At 37.4% G+C, this 16,279-nt stretch overlaps 1 protein-coding gene across 25 annotated transcripts in view; it reads right to left on the bottom strand.

Moving 5' to 3' along the window:
* LOC128686900 (zinc finger and BTB domain-containing protein 14) overlaps positions 1 to 16,279 on the bottom strand; it is a 407,181-nt gene that overhangs the window by 97,853 nt on the left and 293,049 nt on the right. The window contains exons 5-6 of one of the 25 annotated variants that reach the window (XM_053774138.2): positions 12,760 to 12,843; positions 8,790 to 10,334 (exon numbers count right to left, since the gene is read on the bottom strand). The exons of 18 other annotated variants lie outside the window; for them this stretch is intronic. In XM_053774138.2, the coding sequence (XP_053630113.1) occupies positions 9,918 to 10,334; positions 12,760 to 12,843 (501 nt within the window). In that variant the 3' untranslated portion in view covers positions 8,790 to 9,917. 6 more of the 25 variants (XM_070082570.1, XM_053774143.2, XM_053774161.2 and 3 more) reach the window with 6 other exon arrangements.

The following is a 16,279-nucleotide window of genomic DNA, read 5'->3' as shown; positions in this document are numbered from 1 at the left end:
AAGATCACCAGTGTTTCAAATGCTACAAGATCACCAGTGTTTCAAGTGCTACATGATCACCAGTGTTTCAAGTGCAACAAGATCACCAGTGTTTCAAGTGCTACAAGATCATCAGTGTTTCAAGTGCTACACGATCACCAGTGTTTCAAGTGCTACAAGATCACCAGTGTTTCAAGTGCTACAAGCTCACCAGTGTTTCAAGTGCTACAAGATCACCAGTGTTTCAAGTGCTACAAGATCACCAGGGTTTCAAGTGCTCCAAGATCACCAGTGTTTCAAGTGCTACATGATCACCAGTGTTTCAAGTGCTACATGATCACCAGTGTTTCAAGTGCTACAAGATCACCAGTTTCAAGTGCTACAAGATCACCAGTGTTTCAAGTGCTACAAGATCACCAGTGTTTCAAGTGCTACATGATCACCAGTGTTTCAAGTGCTACAAGATCACCAGTGTTTCAAGTGATACAAGATCACCAGTTTCAAGTGCTACAAGATCACCAGTGTTTCAAGTGCTACAAGATCACCAGTGTTTTAAGTGCTACAAGATCACCAGTGTTTCAAGTGCTACAGGCTCACCAGTGTTTCAAGTGCTACAAGATCACCAGTGTTTCAAGTGCTACAAGATCACCAGGGTTTCAAGTGCTACAAGATCACCAGGGTTTCAAGTGCTACATGATCACCAGTGTTTTAAGTGCTACAAGATCACCAGTTTCAAGTGCTACAAGATCACCAGTGTTTCAAGTGCTACAAGATCACTAGTGTTTCAAGGGCTAAATGATCACCAGTTTCAAGTGCTACAAGAACACCAGTGTTTCAAGTGCTACAAGATCACCAGTGTTTCAAGTGCTACAAGATCACCAGTGTTTCAAGTGCAACAAGATCACCAGTGCTTCAAGTGCTACATGATCACCGGTGTTTCAAGTGCTACAAGTTCACCAGTTTTTCAAGTGCTACAAGATCACCAGTGTTTCAAGTGCTACAAGATCACTACTGTTTCAAGGGCTACACGATCACCAGTGTTTCAAGTGCTACAAGATCACCAGTGTTTCAAGTGCTACAAGATCACCAGTGTTTCAAATGCTACAAGATCACCAGTGTTTCAAGTGCTACATGATCACCAGTGTTTCAAGTGCAACAAGATCACCAGTGTTTCAAGTGCTACAAGATCATCAGTGTTTCAAGTGCTACATGATCACCAGTGTTTCAAGTGCTACAAGATCACCAGTGTTTCAAGTGCTACAAGCTCACCAGTGTTTCAAGTGCTACAAGATCACCAGTGTTTCAAGTGCTACAAGATCACCAGGGTTTCAAGTGCTCCAAGATCACCAGTGTTTCAAGTGCTACATGATCACCAGTGTTTCAAGTGCTACATGATCACCAGTGTTTCAAGTGCTACAAGATCACCAGTTTCAAGTGCTACAAGATCACCAGTGTTTCAAGTGCTACAAGATCACCAGTGTTTCAAGTGCTACATGATCACCAGTGTTTCAAGTGCTACAAGATCACCAGTGTTTCAAGTGATACAAGATCACCAGTTTCAAGTGCTACAAGATCACCAGTGTTTCAAGTGCTACAAGATCACCAGTGTTTTAAGTGCTACAAGATCACCAGTGTTTCAAGTGCTACAGGCTCACCAGTGTTTCAAGTGCTACAAGATCACCAGTGTTTCAAGTGCTACAAGATCACCAGGGTTTCAAGTGCTACAAGATCACCAGGGTTTCAAGTGCTACATGATCACCAGTGTTTTAAGTGCTACAAGATCACCAGTTTCAAGTGCTACAAGATCACCAGTGTTTCAAGTGCTACAAGATCACTAGTGTTTCAAGGGCTACATGATCACCAGTTTCAAGTGCTACAAGAACACCAGTGTTTCAAGTGCTACAAGATCACCAGTGTTTCAAGTGCTACAAGATCACCAGTGTTTCAAGTGCAACAAGATCACCAGTGCTTCAAGTGCTACATGATCACCAGCGTTTCAAGTGCTACAAGATCACCAGTGTTTCAAGTGCTACAAGATCACCAGTGCTTCAAGTGCTACATGATCACCAGCATTTCAAGTGCTACATGATCACCGGTGTTTCAAGTGCTACAAGTTCACCAGTTTTTCAAGTGCTACAAGATCACCAGTGTTTCAAGTGCTACAAGATCACTACTGTTTCAAGGGCTACACGATCACCAGTTTCAAGTGCTACAAGATCACCAGTGTTTCAAGTGCTACAAGATCACCAGTGTTTCAAGTGCTACAAGATCACCAGTGTTTCAAGTGCTACAAGATCACCAGTGTTTCAAGTGCTACAAGATCACCAGTGTTTCAAGTACTACAAGGTCACCAGTGTTTCAAGTGCTACATGATCACCAGTGTTTCAAGTGCTACAAGATCACCAGTATTTCAAGTGCTATAAGATCACCAGTGTTTTAAGTGCTACAAGATCACCGGTGTTTCAAGTGCTGCATGATCACCAATGTTTCAAGTGCTACAAGATCACCAGTGTTTAAGTGCTACAAGATCACCAGTGTTTCAAGTGCTACAAGATCACCAATGTTTCAAGTGCTACATGATCACCAGTTTCAAGTGCTAAAAGATCACCAGTGTTTCAAGTGCAACATGATCACCAGTTTCAAGTGCTACAAGATCACCAGTGTTTCAAGTGCTACAAGATCACCGGTGTTTCAAGTGCTACATGATCACCAGCGTTTCAAGTGCTACAAGATCAAGTGTTTCAAGTGCTACAAGATCACCAGTGCTTCAAGTGCTACATGATCACCAGCATTTCAAGTGCTACATGATCACCAGTGTTTCAAGTGCTACAAGTTCACCAGTGTTTCAAGTGCTACAAGATCACCAGTGTTTCAAGTGCTACAAGATCACTACTGTTTCAAGTGCTACAAGATCACCAGTTTCAAGTGCTACAAGATCACCAGTGTTTCAAGTGCTACAAGATCACCAGTGTTTCAAATGCTACAAGATCACCAGTGTTTCAAGTGCTACAAGATCACCAGTGTTTCAAGTGCTACAAGATCACCAGTGTTTCAAGTGCTACAAGATCACCAGTGTTTCAAGTGCTACAAGATCACTAGTGTTTCAAGTACTACAAGATCACCAGTGTTTCAAGTGCTACATGATCACCAGCGTTTCAAGTGCTACATGATCACCAGTGTTTCAAGTGCTACAAGTTCACCAGTGTTTCAAGTGCTAAAAGATCACCAGTGTTTCAAGTGTTACAAAATCACTACTGTTTCAAGGGCTACATGATCACCAGTTTCAAGTGCTACAAGATCACCAGTGTTTCAAGTGCTACAAGATCACCAGTGTTTCAAGTACTACAAGATCACTAGTGTTTCAAGTGCTACATGATCACCAGTGTTTCAAGTGCTACAAGATCACCAGTGTTTAAGTGCTACATGATCACCAGTGTTTCAAGTGCTACAAGATCACCAGTGTTTCAAGTGCTACAAGATCACCAGTGTTTCAAGTGCTACAAGATCACCAATGTTTCAAGTGCTACATGATCACCAGTTTCAAGTGCTACAAGATCACCAGTGTTTCAAGTGCTATAAGATCACCAGTGCTTCAAGTGCTACATGATCAGTGTTTCAAGTGCAACAAGATCACTAGTGTTTCAAGTGCTACAAGAACACCAGTGTTTCAAGTGATACAAGATCACCAGTGTTTCAAGTGCAACAAGATCACTAGTGTTTCAAGTGCTACAAGAACACCAGTGTTTCAAGTGCTACAAGATCACCAGTGTTTCAAGTGCTACATGATCACCAGTTTCAAGTGCTACATGATCACCAGCTTCAAGTGCTACAAGGTCACCACTGTTTCAAGTGCTACAAGATCACTAGTGTTTCAAGTGCTAAAAGATCACCAGCGTTTCAAGTGCTACAACATCACCAGTGTTTCAAGTGCTACATGATCACCAGTGTTTCAAGTACTACATGATCACCAGTGTTTCAAGTGCTACATGATCACCAGTGTTTCAAGTGCTACAAGATCACCAGTTTCAAGTGCTACAAGATCAGCAGTGTTTCAAGTGCTACAAGATCATCAGTGTTTCAAGTGCTACAAGATCACCAGTTTCAAGTGCTACAAGATCACCAGTGTTTCAAGTGCTACAAGATCACCAGTGTTTCAAGTGCTACAAGATCACCAGTTTCAAGTGCTACATGATCACCGGTGTTTCAAGTGCTACAAGATCACCAGTGTTTCAAGTGCTACATGATCACCAGTGTTTCAAGTGCTACATGATCACCAGTGTTTCAAGTGCTACAAGATCACCAATGTTTCAAGTGCTACAAGATCACCAGTGTTTCAAGTGCTACATGATGATCAGTGTTTCAAGTGCTACATGATCACCAGTGTTTCAAGTGCTACATGATCACCAGTTTCAAGTGCTACATGATCACCAGGTTCAAGTGCTACAAGATCACCAGTTTCAAGTGCTACATGATCACCAGTTTCAAGTGCTACATGATCACCAGTTTCAAGTGCTACATGATCACCAGTTTCAAGTGCACATGATCACCAGTTTCAAGTGCTACATGATCACCAGTTTCAAGTGCTACATGATCACCAGTTTCAAGTGCTACAAGATCACCAGTGTTTCAAGTGCTACATGATGATCAGTGTTTCAAGTGTTACATGATCACCAGTGTTTCAAGTGCTACATGATCACCAGTTTCAAGTGCTACATGATCACCAGGTTCAAGTGCTACAAGATCACCAGTTTCAAGTGCTACATGATCACCAGTTTCAAGTGCTACATGATCACCAGTTTCAAGTGCTACATGATCACCAGTTTCAAGTGCACATGATCACCAGTTTCAAGTGCTACATGATCACCAGTTTCAAGTGCTACATGATCACCAGTTTCAAGTGCTACAAGATCACCAGCATTTAAAAATGTAAATCATTATATTTACTGGGAAACACTAATTTGTGTCAAGGTAAATAGGAGACAATTGTGTTTGAGGTGGGTGAGGGTAGCTCCAGCTCCTAATATCAAAAGCCTTTCACCAGCATCAGCAATCTGTATTTGAAGGTGAAAAGTGCAGAGACAAGCTGCTTCTTTGAAGGATGCAAAAGGTACAAGTTAAACATGTACGCCGTGGCAAGGCAACAGTTCCTCACGTGCTTGAAAATTCTTTGAGTTTGCAATTTTCTTCGAATCTGTTGGATTTTGCAACTTGCTTCAAAACTGTTGGATTTTTGCAATTTTCTTCAAACTGTTGGATTTTTGCCATTTTCTTCACTGTTGGACTTTGCAACATGCTTCAAAACTTGCAACATGCTTCAAAACTGTTGGACTTTGCAAAGTGCTTCAAAACTGTTGGACTTTGCAAAGTGCTTCAAAACTGTTGGACTTTGCAAAGTGCTTCAAAACTGTTGGACTTTGTAACATGCTTCAAAACTGTTGGACTTTGCAACGTGCTTCAAAACTGTTGAACTTTGCAAAGTGCTTCAAAACTGTTGAACTTTGCAAAGTGCTTCAAAACTGTTGGATTCTGCAACGTGCCTGAAAACTGTTGGATATTGCAATGTGCTTGAAAACTGTTGGATTTTGTAATGTACTTCAAAACTGTTGAATTTTGCAACATACTTCAAAACTGTTGAATTTTGCAACATACTTCAAAACTGTTGGATTTTGCAACGTGCTTCAAAACTGTTGGATTTTGCAACATACTTCAAAACTGTTGGATTTTGCAACGTGCTTCAAAACTGTTGAATTTTGCAACTTGCTTCAAAACTGTTGGATTCTGGAACTTGCTTCAACACTGTGGGATTTTGCAACTTGCTTCAACACTGGGATTTTGCAACTTGCTTCAACACTGGGATTTTGCAACCTGCTTCAACTCTTAGAATCTTGGGACTTTCTTCATAATTCATCTCTGTTCAGTCTTCCACTTACAACTCTTATAGTAGTGTACTATCTGCTCTCACATGATAGTAAATACATATTAATTCCTTCATCAAATAGAAGACTAAAATTGGAGGGGAGAGAAGTGAGAAAGAAGAGAGGGAAAAAAGGAGGGAGGGAGGAAGGGGAGAGGAAGAAAGTAGGAAGAGAAGGGTGGAGGAGAGAAAGAGGAGGGAAAGGAGAGGAGAAAACCGAGAAAAGGACTAGAAGAAAAAAAACTGGAGAGAATTATTATATAATAGTTTTTATATTAAGTAAAGACTTGATACCTTTATTCACAAAACAGATGTGGTACTATGGTAAACTTGTATAATTTCCAAAAAGTAAATAAAAAAAAAAGCCTCAGCATGAAGCAGAAAGAAAGGTATTTAAATCATCAGGCACTACTGTCAACCCTTAACTCATCATCGAATAAAATTCACAATACCTTGGCTGGAACAATTTGAGACATACAAATTTCAGGTGAAATGTTTTGGCCACAAATGATGCCTAAGTGTTGTATGTGCCTTATTCGTCAACTTGTCACAAACATATACCATCAATAATGCGTTACAAATTTCAGATAAATTCTCAAATAATCCTGGACCACTACTGCAAGTCAACAATGGTCTAGGATGGACCAAGACATAATCTAAAGTTATGGTGGGTCTGTTGTATCAATAACTTGCATAATGGCCAAACTTGATGAATGAGTTACTATACTACCTGGCTGCAACACTATTTCTCACCACCTCTATGCTGCCAGGATTGAAAACCCATAAACCTAACTATTAACCCTGAAGAAGCAGAAGTACACATTAAGAAGTGAACCATAAGTAACAATGAATCAAGGTAAGATGTGTATGAAAAGCAAAACCCAAGTACAGTGATCTACTCCCATTACTTTTCAGCCACACGATAATACTGTATAGTAGTATCCACATATCTCATGTTCCTCAGAAAGATACAAAATTAATTAAACACACACACACAAAAATTCTTAACCCTAATCCAAATATGACATAACACTGTATACAAGTCAAAGTGGGAAATCATGCATGTACATGTGGCAACAGAGCACGATGTGTATAGTGTAAATAACAAATTATGCTTTCAAATCTTAGCAATCCTTCATTTAAGGCCTTGAAATGTATCGCTGGTTATGGGGTCTAGTCCTTCCTAAAAAAAAAAAAAGATCCAAGGTCATGCATTGCCTTTCCACCCATGTATCATTAAGTAGTATACCCTGAAACACATCTAACAGGATAGAAAATTCTTGTAAATAATGAAGTTTAGATTTTGCAAAAAATTTTTTTATAGAAATAAACTTTAAACATACTAAGGGCTTTGTCCAACTGTCACCAAAACCTGTCGGGTTTAAATTTATCAACCTTCAACTTGTCCTACAAATTTTTTTTTTCATATTTTCAGTTATCTCTTCATAGTTACATTAAATTTTTGATTATTTAGTTATAAAAGGAAAAAAATACGTAAGGATGTCACAAGTATCTCCATTCCTGGTTTAAGGGTTAAAAGTATATACAGCAACAACTGTCTTCTTGAGGACTTCTAAGGTGTTTTCCAATATACAGTACATGTACTATCCAAACATCACCAGGAAGTATCCATTAGCTGCTTGTGCCCCTTAATAAAATTTTTTTTTTTTTAAACACATACGGCTGTTTACTGCCCCAATCACACAAAGTACTATTATACTCCACATAATAGTCATATCTATTGTGTCTTCCAAAATGTAAAGTTAAAATGATTTTCTTCATATATAAAATACAATGTTATGTGCAAATTTCCAATAAACAGATTATTCCTTATTAAACTCTTTCAACAACTTACTTGAAGCAAGATCATTTGATTTTTCATGAATTTCTAGCTGAAGCCTTTTAACCTTTCCATGAAGACTTAAAATAACTGCACAGGTAAAATAACACATTTATATAGCACTGGGGGTTTATTTACAAAAGGTTCACAGCATTTGGACCAAAAAATCTGCTACGTAGTTTCTTTCAATTTTCGGAAGTGTGATTACACAGGGCGTCACTGGGAAAAACTCTTCATTTACACAAAGTTCAGACTCAGCCTCAACTAACAGTAACCACAGTGGAACACTGCAAGAACACACATCACCTATAATTATCTTGTGAACCTGTACAACTCTGATGACAACTCGTCCTCCTCCCCTTTTCTAATTTTCTTCACATAATACTTCCTTCTGATGAGCTGCTACACAACAATTAATAACTAAAATGAATAACATGACTTACAAAGTTCACTACAGAGGAAAAGTGAGACTCCACTTGCACGGAAAAACAAAGTAAGGGTATAGAGATATTTCTATAGTTCGCCCTCAGTTAAGAGACCCTTCACAGGCAGGTCTGAAATATAAATACAGTATATTAAGCCCTCAATTTAATGCACCTCAAAAATATGGGACAAAATATGCTGGGTCAAATAATTTAGAAACATCAGTTACAGAATTGTTTGTTCCTGCCATGATCACAGCAAAACAACCTTCCATCCATCAACTCTCCCTTTACTGCCCACCCTCTCCTATTAGTGCATTAAATTGAGGGCTTACTTCTCTCTACCTGTATTTCTTTGTTCTGTTCAAGCAGTAGTAAGACACTTACAACAATGAACCATTTATTTATAATCTTAATGGCATATAAAAGATTCTTTACTATAAGCACCTTTTCTACTGCCATTCATCGGCCTTAAAGCCGTTATTCCGCATAACCGTCTAAGCGAGTTCTAACTTTTTGCCAATTAGTGTCTATAACGCTTTAATGTAAGCCTTCAAAGATTTTAATCTTGCCATTTACAGAACTGTTCCTGCAAAACATTACAGTAGTAAGTGTTAATCCAATCCATGTGATCATTTTTGCAAAAGTACAAAATATAGTTTATTACATTACCATGTTCTTTTTCCTTTTTTTTTTTTTAAATCCATAGGCCAACGTTCCAGCATGATTTTCATGTTATTAAAAATGTTCCATTACATCACATTACCAGGGACAACTCTGTTCATGCTTCATTGTTAAGCTTTATGTTAAAAAAATAAATTTAAACATGACAATTATGCAATAATTGTGAACAAGTAATACAAGATGCAAAACAACCACAGCCGGAGTTGAATGTGAGCTCTAGGCCTTTTGTGTTGCTAGCTCCTGATGTGTTGATTGCAACACAAAAGGCCTAGAGCTAGCATTCAACTCCCCCTGTGGTTGTTCTGCAACACAGCAATCATGATATTTTTTTTAAAGTACAATGTTTTACCTATCAGTTTATCATCATTATATTTCATTATGTAAGTGCCCTACAGAACCAATATAAAAAGGGGCATAACTTACAATAATAAAACACTAAGAACAATCTTGTCCTGGAGGGATAAAAAGAGGCTCATGGTGCAGTTTTTGTGTAAATCTCGTGACAATATCCAAATCCTAATATGCCTCATTTTAGCCAGGAAACTAAAATTACAACAACTTTTCTCATTCTGGAGTTCTTGGTAATTAAAAATGATATACTGTATGTACATACAGTACATGTGTGTTAAAAATTTTACATACTGTAGCACAAAAGTGAATTTTATCTTCATATATGCCAAATAAAAGCACTCAAAATCTACATTAAAATCTGAAACTTAAAACCACAATTAAAATCAATATAAGAAACACAAGTGGCCAGTGACCAACTGATTTTGTTTTCAAGCCCTTCATTATGTTTTACCTACTGTATAGTCAACCTTTCCACTCCTAGCTTAAGAGTGAATTTACAGTATATTATCAAAAGCCTTTATCCTCCCTTTAACGACTTCTATAGCTCACTCGACTGCCACACTGTTTTAATTTGCTATTTCTTGAACTTAAATTAGAATACGATTGAAACTTCAAGACACACTTGATCATGAATTATCTAGTTTTAGTATCCCTTGCTCATAGCTCCCCTTATAGTGAGAATCACTATTATCTGACGTGACTTTTAAATGCTCTCAATGTAATACTGTTAGCTTTGATCCATTCTACCTTGTGATATATTATCCACTTTGCCATGCAGACTTATAGGAGGTAACTGATGCCCTTGCATGTGAAGTGATTCTTCAAGGAACAGATCGGCATGAACAGTACGAATGTGCCGGTTAACGGACTGCTTCTGTGAGGCACGGTAAATACAGTGAGGACAGTGGAAGGGCTTTTCCCCGGTGTGGATCCGCAAATGTCGCCTCAAGTCGTTGGCCAAACGGAATCCACGACCACAGACACCGCAAAGATGTCTCCGCCCACCCATCTCCATATCCCCCATCTCTCCAGCATCTAGCATGGGCGAAGCCTGGGGCAGGACAGGAGCACCAGGAAGTCCCAGACGGGAGAGGAATGCAGGCAGCGGCAGTCGACACTCATCCACCGCTGCAACACCCCGCCCCTGAAGCAGAACACCTGCCTTAGTATACTGATTCTCATTCTAATTACCACTGTGCCTCCTCCTCGTGCAAACCATCAAAAACTTAAAATTCCTCTAAACTATCATAGAAGAAGACGTGGGTGGCTACTGAACAACTGATGTCTCACTAGAAGTTTTGTCTTGATCTTCAGAAAAATTATAAACATATCATGTAAATAAAACCATTTCCTACAATATTAGGGTAGTTGGTAAAGTTTTCCGAAGCTGCCAAGGACATCATCATCAGTGTTAGATAGAAAAGTGAGAGAGAAAACTGAAGTTCAATTATCAATGCATAGCTCTTCAATAAACTTTTGCAACAATAAGTGAACTTTAATAGTTTCAAAGCTATTTTCATATATATCACTAACAATAAATGTCACTAACCACTTCAAAGGGTTTTTGTCAATCACTTCCCTACTTTCTGGAAAACGTTTCTTAATATTCATTCATCACAGAACCTGTGATCTCGTCATATATCATGTAAATTATTCATATGCATAAATGTATCTGTGGATCAGAAAATGATCAAGATGTTTAATTTTATAATAAAAGTTGATGCTGATATTTCCATGACAAAAATTAGTCTTTACAAGTTCTTATAGTATACAAAAAAGTCAGGATATCTCTTTCACAGACTCGAGCATGAATGTTCGCCGGCCAAATGCTCAAAAATGCCATCAAGTTGGGAGGTTATAAGCCCCGTGGCTTTGCATTGAACGATTGTCAACACTATGTACAGTACGCATGTGACGGTATACACTGCTCATAACTGCGGCTCTAAAGGTGCATAAAGGACATGTGTATGGTTTCTCCCCAGTGTGTGTTCGCAAGTGACGACGTAGATCTTCTAGACGTCCAAAACTCCGCCCACACACCAAGCAGTCGAGAATAGTTCCACGATGTACACCAGTACCCACACTTCCATCTATTCTGGCCAGCTGGGCGCCCAAGATCCCCACGCCTACGCCCACGGCACCCTAAAAAAAAAGGGAGTGCTACTCTTAGACCCAGATTTCTTTTTTTTTTTTTTTAAATAATAGGAAAATATAAAGGTGAGCCACTTATTGTTAAGCAACAGACACATGCTCTGCCTAAAGGTAAGAAATGAACACTAAATTGGCTTCTTTAATTTGAAAAAAGTTAAGCAACCACAAGGTACAATTTGGGCCTGAGAATGACACTTCCTTCCATAATGTGTGCAAATCCTTGATTTGACAACTCCCATTCTTAAAACAAAACTTGTGTGACTAATCTCATAGTAGATGCGAGTTTCTAGTGCCACTGAGGAACACACACACATAAACACTTCAACAAAAACATTTTAAGATAAGTCTTTCATGGTTAACATTCTGTTCAGATCCTTTATATATTTTACATACAAAATATTGTATCACAAATATCAATGTGTGGTAAAATAATGAAGCTTATTGTATGTTCAGGTTAAACTTATAAACAAAAAACAATAATTACAATGACAACTTTTTCTGACGTTAAAATACAATTTTTCCAACAATCTCTGAAGAATACTAGCACTAAATAAATCAACTTTCACATTCTCAGTGATTTTTTTAAATGCATGTATGAGTCCCACTGCTATATACATATATTATATATACGTATATACATGTATATATATATATATATATATATATATATATATATATATATATATATATATATATATATATATATATATGTATATATATATATATATATATATACGTATATATATATATATACGTATATATATATATATACGTATATATATATATATACGTATATATATATATATATACGTATATATATATATATACGTATATATATATATATACGTATATATATATATATATACGTATATATATATATATATACGTATATATATATATATATACGTATATATATATATATACGTATATATATATATATATACGTATATATATATATACGTATATATATATATATATACGTGTGTATATATATATATATATACGTGTGTATATATATATATATATATACGTGTGTATATATATATATATATATACGTGTGTATATATATATATCACGTGTGTGTGTGTATATATATATATATATATATACACGTGTGTATATATATTATATATATATATATATATATATATATATATATATATATATATATATATAGAGCACTTCAAACTCCTAACACATTCTGTGAATTGGAATTAGCCCCATGTATAGTTCTAGCATGTCTAATAACACTACTCTTCACTGCAGCACGATATGGACAATAGGGACAAGTATAAGGTTTTTCCCCTGTGTGAGTGCGAAAATGACGACGCAAGTCTTCCATCTGACCAAACATGCGACCACAAAGCTGGCAGGAAAGACGTGGCTTGGTGCTGGTCACATTCTTCACATCACCTACCGACATTGCACCACCAGCAGGTCCCATCCTACTGCCACCTGCGGCGATAACCACACTGCCACCACTTCCAACGATACCACCCATCTATAAAGAGAACCAAACCAGGCTCTGTCATGTTGATGTTACTAAGAGCCACTCGACATAAAAATAATGTCTGGTAGTATTGAACTTTAATTGTAAATTCGTGGAAGATAAAGGGCTGTTTCAGTTAATCGTTACTACTTATTGCCTGCGTGTGTGTGAATGTATGTTGCTAGGGTCCACCCATGCATGATTACCTGCTTGTATCTTGAGAAGAGCTATATTTGTGGTATTCTGTTATAAGTGTTTAGATTCCGGTACTAACAAACATTATTGTATATCCTCCTGTTTACTATTCTCTCAAGTCTACCACTGTTTGCAAAGAAACATTTTACAGAATCAATTTTGCTTTTATTATGCTTATTTTACAACTATGTATTTTCTTCATTTTCACGAGTCTTTTATTTAACAGCGATTTTTTTCTATGTCCTGTTGTTTTGTGTGGTTATGTCTGCTATTAATCAATACATGTTCCTTCAAAGTTATTGAACTTTCTTCGTTGTTTGCACTTCTCAGTTCTGAGTACCATTCTGTAGATTATGTTTCAACTTTATTAGTACATATTTTTATGTATGTGTGTGCCAGTTTTGGGTTTACAGATACAGTACTTTTTTCTTTTTTTTTTCAAATTTGAGGGTGTAGCATATGAGTGCCTTGATACTATATTTACATCTTCTGGTGGTTGCATTTGTTTACTATTACACCTAGATATCATTCTATCACACATTTAATATTCTTTATGTGGTCTGTTTCAGCTCCCTCCCATATTCCTCATGTGGTACTTGTCCACTGTCAATTTATCATCCATCTATCAAGTCTTCTTGTTAGAATTTAGTCATCATGTTTTTCTAATTTCTCAAATTCTGTTTTCCATCTGCCTACCGATACATCTTAATATTCTCTCTCGAATAATTTTATATACAGCAAGAGACCATTATAGTGGCAAGTACTGGGCCTTATGGGATACAACTGGTCACATTTCTCTATAAAATCATTTTTTTTTTTTCATTTTAACACTGCTTGCAGTTATTTTACAAATTTTGTCAGCCCTTATGATACTGTCATTTGTTTATTGTTCTTTAAATATTTGTAGTTTTCAAATTAGTCGCTTCATTGGAAAATCTATCAAAAAGTATTTAGAAATCCAAGTAAATGAATTTGCAAAGAGACTGTTGTAGAAGTGCCTTTTTCATTGTACATAAAAAGAATTATTTGGCTCCTGCTCCATTAGCTCTATCTGCTTTGGATGTACTGATTTGATGTGATGTTTCAAATGTGAATTTTGAGCAGAAGCATATGGGCAGAATTTACACTGGTATGGCTTTTCTCCTGTATGGGTACGCAAATGGAAGAGCAAATGTGCCTTCTGGGCTGCCCGGTAAGAGCAATGAGGACAGGCGTACGGCTTTTCGCCGGTGTGCGTCCGAACGTGGGAATTGAGGTGAACTCGTTGTGATGCCCTGTATGAACAGTGAGGGCAAGCATAGGGTTTCTCGCCAGTATGAGTCCGGAGGTGTGTGTTGAGGTGGTCACGGCGGTACGTGGAATAAGAGCAGATCTCGCAGGCGTAGGGCTTCTCCACATTGAGAGCCTGCAAGGAGATGCCTCGAATTAGGTTTCCCCTTAATAAATTTATATCAATGTCTAATGTTTCTTTGGCATGTTTTTGAGTGATGCCTTAAATACTGAGCTGTCACAACTATGGTAATAAGTTCTACAATGAAAACTAACCTCAACAAAAACAGGCACCACATACATCACTGAGCATATTAACAGAGGAAGTTAACTGTGGTTCACGCCGAGTGGTCTTTTGTTACTGTGTTTAAAAAAACACATTGTACACATTTAGGCAATTATAAATTTCAGAACCATTTTTACATGAATTAAGCCAGTCACTGAACCAAGTGAAGATTTTGTGAGCATTAAATTTGGTCTAAAGAAATACCGACAAATAAAACAACAACAGACCTAGTAGTTGTCTTCAGTATGAATTCGAACATGATCCTGAAGCTGTGTAGGCTGAGATGTTTGGTAAGGACAATGTGGACATGAAATGGGTCTGTCTCCAATGTGGGTACGTAAGTGGGTTACCAAATGGCTTCTTTGGGCTGCTTTATAGTCACAGTTGGGACATGCAAATGGTTTTTCACCAGTGTGCCGTCTGATATGTTTAGTTAAAATATAATTGGTTCTAGCAGCATATGGGCAGTGTGGGCACTGAAAAGGCTTCTCTCCAGTGTGAATCCTAATATGTTCATGTAGATGAATACGTTGAGAGGCTCGGTAGGGGCAGTGGGGACATGCATAGGGCTTCTCTCCCATGGGAGTCCGCAGATGTAAGTTGACATTTTGCTTGCCGATTGAAGAATAAGAGAAGTGGTAGGTGTAGGACTTTTCCGCATTGAGAGCCTGTAAGGAGATGGCTCAGATTAGCGTCTTCTGATAGTGATGCCTGAAATGCAACCTTACATCTTGTACTGTAATGATTACATTTATGTAGTCAGAAGAGCAATTTAATATGCTCATCTTCTCAACTGCTGACTTCTTGCCATTACATTAAAACATAATAACCCAGTTTTACATAACAGTCCATAAACTTGCATAAGAGTTCTTAAGAAAAATTAATCCTGGAGATATAACTGCACTGAGTGTAAAACTTTGACATCTCTTTTTCTTCTCCTTAATTAAAACAATAAGTCTTAATATACAGTACCACTTGATTACTGTGACCATATGCACGTGCACGTGTGTGTGTGTGTCTCAGAAAACTGAATTAATGCTAATAAACATAATTAAATTATGTGAGTGACATCTGTAAATAAAACAAAAATATATGTAAATGGAGATTCCCCCCATGTAAATGTTACTTAGACTCACTGTGTTATTTACAGATACTTATGTAATAAATATATATACATACATATTACGTACTTGATAGCATACAGTACACAGCAAATATTTAACAGATGTATCCTCAATACAATTAGTTCGTGAGAAATCATGAAAGACTGTGCTAATGTGAAACTTCTAAAGTTCATGTGTAATATGTATAGCACATAAGTGGATTACTGTATAATATCCATGAGAAAAGTTCACAACCCACACTGGTCATGCAATGTTTGGGAAATGTAAAGTAAATTTGGTTTGATCTGAAGGAAAGAATAGCTCCACTTCCTTGATCAGGAGCCCATCACCAGAATTAAGGCTATTCCCCCCCCCCCCCTCCTCTTAAGGGGAATTAAAGAGTTGAGTTTAAAACACTGAAAGACAGCCAGCCACTAAATATACTCTGTGTATGTGTAAGCACAGTATTTATTTATATATCCATTGATGGCATTACATACATGTACTGCATTTATACACAGTATTAAATGTTGTACATGGTTTCTTGAATGAAGCCAGTAGTCAGAACATCTGGATTGAATTTGATTCCCAGCCT

Source organism: Cherax quadricarinatus, chromosome 7, assembly GCF_038502225.1.
Source record: "Cherax quadricarinatus isolate ZL_2023a chromosome 7, ASM3850222v1, whole genome shotgun sequence".
Lineage (NCBI taxonomy): Eukaryota > Metazoa > Arthropoda > Malacostraca > Decapoda > Parastacidae > Cherax > Cherax quadricarinatus.
This window is presented reverse-complemented; position numbering and strand designations above follow the sequence as displayed.